This window comes from Protobothrops mucrosquamatus, unplaced genomic scaffold, assembly GCF_001527695.2.
Source record: "Protobothrops mucrosquamatus isolate PMUCROS unplaced genomic scaffold, P.Mucros_1.0 scaffold6324, whole genome shotgun sequence".
Lineage (NCBI taxonomy): Eukaryota > Metazoa > Chordata > Lepidosauria > Squamata > Viperidae > Protobothrops > Protobothrops mucrosquamatus.
In genome coordinates this window covers 16,798-23,265 of record NW_015392152.1, presented here as the reverse complement: position 1 = coordinate 23,265, position 6,468 = coordinate 16,798, and the positions used below count along the sequence as shown (strand labels likewise).

The window sequence follows — 6,468 nt, the reverse complement described above, 5'->3', positions numbered from 1 at the left end:
ATCTCTCTCTCCTTCCCTGTCTTTTTCAGAAATACCTGCGTCGGCGGAAGTACAATCTCTTTGCCGCCTTCTACTCGGCCACCATGCTGCAAGGCGTGGGTGACGCTGTCCAGTTTGAGGTCAGCATCGGCAACTACGGAAACAAGTTTGACAACACCTGCCTGCCGCTGGCATCCACCACCCAGTTCAGCCGGGCGGTCTTTGATGGTGAGGAAGGAGCTGGGTGCCCTGATCAGGTTGACCACTGAACGGAACTGGAGACCTTTGACCTTTCAACTCCTGGATGGGAGTTCTGGCTGACGGCGGCCTTTCCTTCTTGGTCTTCTCCAAGGAAGAGAAGATCTTAAAATTGTAAAACTGTGGGTCTCTCCTGGCGCCGTTCACAGATTTGTGGAATTGTGGGGCTGGGAGGTGCCTGAAGCCACATCTAGTAGTCCAATATTTGTCGACCTTGGCAACTTGAAGATGGGTGAGCCTATACACGTATGTAAAGTGCGTGGACTTTATGAGACAAAGTCCACACACTTTACATACATGTATAAATGAGATAAAATGTTAAATTGCGGTAAAGCCGTGATAAAATCACCACAATATGGCTCTCTAGAGTCGCCATAGGATCAGTGTTATATTTAATTTCCTGAGCTGAGGTTCTTGGACTATTCTCGTTTGTAGACTGATGGTGTAGACCAGGGGTAGGCAACCTTGGCTCTTTTATGACTTATGGACTTCAACTCCCAGAATTCCTGAGCCAGCATGGGGGAACTATGGCTCCTTCATGACTGGTGGACTTCAACTCCCAGAATTCCTGAGCCAGCCACGCTGAGGGGAAAGGGAGAGGTTTCCAAGCTGAGCCATGCTGGCTCAGGAATTCTGGGAGTTGAAGTCCACGAGTCATAAAGCGGCCTAGGCCTAGGCCAGAGGTAGGCAACCTGGGCTCTTTTACGACTCGTGGACTTCAACTCCCAGAATTCCTGAGCCAGCCATGCTGAGGGGAAAGGGAGAGGTTTCCAAGCTGAGCCATGCTATCTCAGGAATTCTGGGAGTTGCAGTCCACGAGTCATGAGGGGGCCATAGTTCCCCCATGCTGGCTCAGGAATTCTGGGAGTTGAAGTCCACCAGTCATAAAGCGGCCTAGGCCTAGGCCAGAGGTAGGCAACCTTGGCTCTTTTATGACTCGTGGACTTCAACTCCCAGAATTCCTCAGCCAGCCATGCTGAGGGGAAAGGGAGAGGTTTCCAAGCTGAACCATGCTATCTCAGGAATTCTGGGAGTTGAAGTCTGCAAGTCATGAAGCAGCCATAGTTCCCCCATGCTGGCTCAGGAATTCTGGGAGTTGAAGTCCACGAGTCATAAAAGAGTCAAGGTTGCCTACCTCTGGCCTAGGCCGCTTTATGACTGGTGGACTTCAACTCCCAGAATTCCTGAGCCAGCTTGGCTCAGCTTGGAAACCTCTCCCTTTCCCCTCAGCATGGCTGGCTCAGGAATTCTGGGAGTTGAAGTCCATGAGTCATAAAAGAGCCAAAGGTTGCCTACCCCTGATGTAGACATTTAATAAATAAATACAAGTAAGTCCTCGGCTTACAACCACAAGTGAGCCCAGAATTTCTGTCGCTAAGTTGAATCATTCGTTAAATGCGTTCCCCCCTCCATTTTACGACCTTTCTTGTCACAATTCTGAAGGGAACCCCCTGCAGTTGTTAAGTCAGTCAAACTGCTGTTCATGGAATTCTGGCTTCCCCTCTGACTTTGCTTCCCAGAAGGTCACAAAAGGGAGGCCGCAACCGTCATAGGTATGAGTCAGTGGCCCGGCTTCTGAATTTTGATCATGCGACTGTGGGAAATCCTGCAACGGCCGTGTTGAAACGGGTCCCCATTTTTGGTGCCGTCGTAGCTTTGAACGGTCACTAAAGGGACTGTTGTAAGTCGAGGACTGCCTGACGACGGAGGCCTCTCTGCCTTCTCCGTCTCCAGGCTGTCAGTACTACTACCTTCCGTGGGGCAACGTGAAGCCCGTGGTGGTCCTCTCCTCCTACTGGGAAGACAGCAGCCACCGGACGGAGGCCCAGAATCTCCTCGCCACGGCTGCGGACCGGCTGGTGAGTCCTCGGGGCTGGGAAGGCGAGCCTTGGAGCCCCCCCCCTGCCCCTCTCCAGTTTGTTTCCGGAAGAGATTCTGCTTTTCTCCGCGGTCTCAGATGATGGCGGTCTCGGTCAGTGAGTAGAACGAGCCGATCCCGTCCTTGCGAGCGAAGGAACAAAGGGACGGGATCCTCGCGGAGGGACGACCTGGCTTGATGTGGGTTTGTGGAGCGAAGAAGGACAGCTTCTAAGGCTCAGCTGAGGGATGGGCAGCGGGTCCCGAGACTCAGCAGTACAGAAGGACAGAGCTGGAAGGGACCCCGGGGGTCTTCTAGTCCAGCCCCCTGCTCAAGCAGGAGACCCTATAGTACCATTTCAGACCGTCTCTTCTTGAAAACCTCCCAACGGTGGAGCGCCCACAGCTTCTGGAGGGGAGCCGTTCCAAACGTTTGGCTTCTCTGCAGCCTAGTCCAACATTTTGCACGGGGTGGGTCAAAAAAGTCAAGATGGAGGCCGCGCCAGTGGGATCAAGGCCGAGCCTGGGTTTTCGTGGGTGGCGTGGTTAATTGTCCCCCGTTTTATGGTCCAAGGGGTCTCGGTGTTTCTCCCAGGGGCTCCTGAAGGGTGCAACGCAAGGCGCCGTTGGGTGTCCATGGGCGCCTTCCGCTGCCTCCTGGGCCAGCAGGTGGGAGGGCTGCCAGGGCCGGGTGTGGGCCCCTCCCTCAGTGCCGTGTGGCCTTTCGCTCTCTGCCCGGTGCAGGCTGCCAACTTGGAGCTGGTCTACCTGGCCCGGAAAGCCCAGCGCTCTGCCAGCGCCTTGGACACCCTGGTGGCTCAGATGCTGGATGAGCTCATGACGGACTGCAGGTAGGTGGGCGGTGTGTGTGTGTGTGTGTGTGTGTGTGTGTGTGTGGGGCCAGGCCGGGGGGGGGCTGCTGGGTGGGTTTGCCAGGAGTTTGTTTGTTTAGCTTGGAGGGGGTCCTGGGGCCGAAGAAGGCTGCTCCGGGGGCACTGAGCCAAGGCCCCCAGGTTGAAGAGGTGAGGCTGGAGGCAGGTCATCAATTTCCACGCCTGCCTCAATGGCCCCTTTGTGCGGCTGAGGGCTGGCCTGGCCTGGCAGGGAGAGACCTCTCTCTGGGGCGGGTGGGATGGGGTGGGGGTCTCCCGGCAGCCTCCCCCTCCCCAAGTTCATGGTTTGGACCCCTTCGGGTTCAAAGCCTCTGTGAGGTCATTCTCCGGATGCTTCTTTCTTTCTTTCTTTCTTTCTTTCTTTCTTTCTTTCTTTCTTTCTTTCTTTCTTTCTTTCTTTCTTTCTCTCTCTCTCTCTCTCTCTCTCTCTCTCTCTCTTTCTCTTTTTTCTTTCTCTCTTTCTGTTTATTTTCTTTCTCTCTGTCTCTCTTTCTTTCTTTCTTTCTCTCCTTTCTCTCTCTCTCTGTGTCTTTTCTTTCTTTCTCTTTTTCGTTCTTTCTTTCTCTCTGTTTCTTTTTTTTCTTTCTTTCTTTCTCTCCTTTCTTTCTTTCTCTTTTTTTCTTTCTCTGTCTTTCTTCTTTCTTTCTCTCTCTCTTTTTTCTTTCTCTCTTTCTTTCTCTCTCTGTCTCTTTTCTTTCTTTCTTTCTTTCTTTTTTCTCTCTTTTTCTTTCTTTCTTTTTTCTTTCTCTGTCTTTCTTTCTCTCTTTTTTCTTTCTCTCTCTTCTTTCTTTCTCTCTCTGTCTCTTTTCTTTCTTTCTTTTTCTTTCTTTCTTTTTTCTTTCTCTTTCTCTCTCTCTTTTTCTCTCTCTCTCTTCTTTCTTTCTCTCTCTCTCTGTCTCCTTCCTTCCTTCCTTCCTTCCTTCCTTCCTTCCTTCCTTCCTTCCTTCCTTCCTTCCTTCCTTTCTTTCTTTCTCTCTCCTTCCTCCCTTCCTTCCTTCCTTCCTTCCTTTTTTGACCTCCCCCCCCCTGATTTAAGCCCAAAACAGGGGCGTGTGAAGAAATGATCAAGGAAACATGGTCTCTGGGCATGTGCAAAATGCCACCCCCCTGTAGAGAAATGGCCGCACATTCCAGGAATGAAAGATGGTGACGGAAGACAAGGGGTCTGGGGCTGGTGTTGCTGCAAGTTAAAAGTTAAAAGTCCCTGGGGGGATTTCTCTGGACGGAGTTCGTTGAAAGACAAATAAACAGGATGGGTTTCCACAAGAGCCGAAAATAACCCAGCACAAAAATGTTATTTTGTGCTTATGTGGAGGGACAGAGTGTTTGTTTTCCCTTCAAAGGGCTGAACTGTAGATGAGCCTCCAGAGGACTAGAAGCCCTCTCCGTGTGGCCAGCCAAAGACCCCCCTCCTCCTCCTCCCACCCCTCGGATTAGCCAAAGGGCCAAACTCGGTTTGTCTGTCTTGGCTTGTGGCAAAGGTTTCACCTCCGAAGAGCCAACAGGGGTCAGGGGTCAATATTCGGAACAGGGTTTATGCTTTCTATGGCGGCGCTCGACTTACGACCACGACTCAGCCCCAAATTTCTGTTATTAAGCAAGACAGCCGTTAAGTGAGTTTTGACTCACTTTTATGACCTTCTTTGCCACAGTTGTTAAGGGAGTCCCTGCAGGGACACGGTTGTTAAGTGGGTTTGGCTCCCCCTTGACTTTGTCAGAAGGTCGCAAAAGGGGATCCTGTGACCCCCCCTGGGACACGGCGACCGTCATAAAGATGAGTCAGTTGCCAAGGGTCTGAATGTTGATCACGGGGATGCTGCAGCGGTCATAAGGGTGAAAAACGGTCATAAATCACTTTCTAAAGTGCCTTTGTAACGTTGAGCGATCCTGTCCTGTCCTGTCCTGTCCTGTCCTGTAATTCTGTTCTATTCTGTAATTCTATTCTATTCTATTCTATTCTATTCTATTCTATTCTATTCTATTCTATTCTATTCTATTCTATTCTTATTCTGTTCTATTCTTATTTCTTATTCTATCTATTTTATTCTTATTTTCTATTCTATTCTATTCTATTCTATTCTATTCTATTCTATTCTATTCTATTCTTATTCTGTTCTATTCTTATTTCTTATTCTATCTATTTTATTCTTATTTTCTATTCTATTCTATTCTATTCTATTAAAATTACAGGAAAAATAGAGAAAATGGGTAATTAGGCTTACAATGCAATTAAATAGGACTATAAATAGGAGGAGGAAAAAAAAGGAAGAGGAGGAGGTGGAAGAGGAGGAGAAAGGAGGAAGAGGAAGAGGCGGAGAGGAGGAGGAGGAGGAGGAGGAAGAGGAGGAGGTGGAAGAGGAGGAGGAGTATCTTGGCAATTCTCTGGGCTGGGGGTCTCTCCACCTCTTCCAATCTCCTGCTGCTTCTTTGACTTCTTCTCCACTCTGGCTGGGGTCAGCTTTGAGGTTGTCCACCAGCCCCAACGTGTCCTTTGGTTTTAAAGAGGGGGGAAATGCTAATTAGCCTAATGGGCTAGGATGAGACTCACCTGGCCTTCCTTCGCCCCCTCCTCCTCCTGCAGCCAGCCCCTGGCCGACGTCACCCAGAAGCCAACCAGCACCCACCTGGACCAGTATCTCTACCGTTTCCGGACCACCAACCTCAACCAGATGCTCCAGGCGGCCTTGAAGATGAAGCACGAAGACTCCGACCTGCAGGCGGTTTTGGATCAGGCCGAAGACTGGCTCTCTCGGCTCAGGTCCCTGGTGGAGGAGGTGAGCCCAGTTCTCGGCACCCAGAGAGGAACTGGGACTTCTGCCTGTCCTGAACCCCACTTAGCCCAGTGATGGCAAACCTTTTAAAGACCGAGTGCCCAAACTGCAACCCACAAAACCCACTTATTTACTGCAAAGTGCCAACACGGCAATTTAACCTGAATACTGAGGTTTTAGTTTAGGAAAAAAAACCAACAACAACTCATACATTAACATCTTTTGCCTTACAAGAAAAACACAATAGCAAAGCTTTCAATGATACAAACAACTTTTTGTTGAAAGGCAAAAGTTTGCATTTGGCGTGCTTTTGAACAGTTAAGGTGATTTTGGCTGTTGTAGGCATGCTGATCATTTGTCTAACCTTGGCTCAGACTTTGTAAGTTTGAGAGCAACACATGCAACACTCAGATCACGCGTTAGTCTGTTTCTGGTGTCAGATTTGATATAATTCAAAGCTGAAAACAGCGCGCTCGCTCCCGAGGCTTGTTTTGGCTAGAAAGGGCTCGAGAAATGGCTTTTTCCTGCAAAAACTTAATAATAATAATAATAATAATAATAATAATAATAATAATATAACAACAACAACAACAACAACAACAACAACAACAATAATAATAGTAAAGTTGGAAGGGACCTTGGAGGTCATCTAGTCCAACCCCCTGCTCAGGCAGGAAACCCTATCCCATTCCAGACAAATGGCTGTCCAG

At 49.4% G+C, this 6,468-nt stretch overlaps 1 protein-coding gene across 1 annotated transcript in view; it reads left to right on the top strand.

The window, feature by feature from the left end:
• Window positions 1-6,468, top strand: part of LOC107300184 (dysferlin-like) — a gene marked incomplete at its 3' end in the record, with an annotated part of 71,647 nt that overhangs the window by 49,119 nt on the left and 16,060 nt on the right. The window contains 4 exon segments of the mRNA XM_029286952.1: window positions 30-207; window positions 1,972-2,096; window positions 2,839-2,945; window positions 5,569-5,761. Of these exon segments, the coding sequence (XP_029142785.1) occupies window positions 30-207; window positions 1,972-2,096; window positions 2,839-2,945; window positions 5,569-5,761 (603 nt within the window).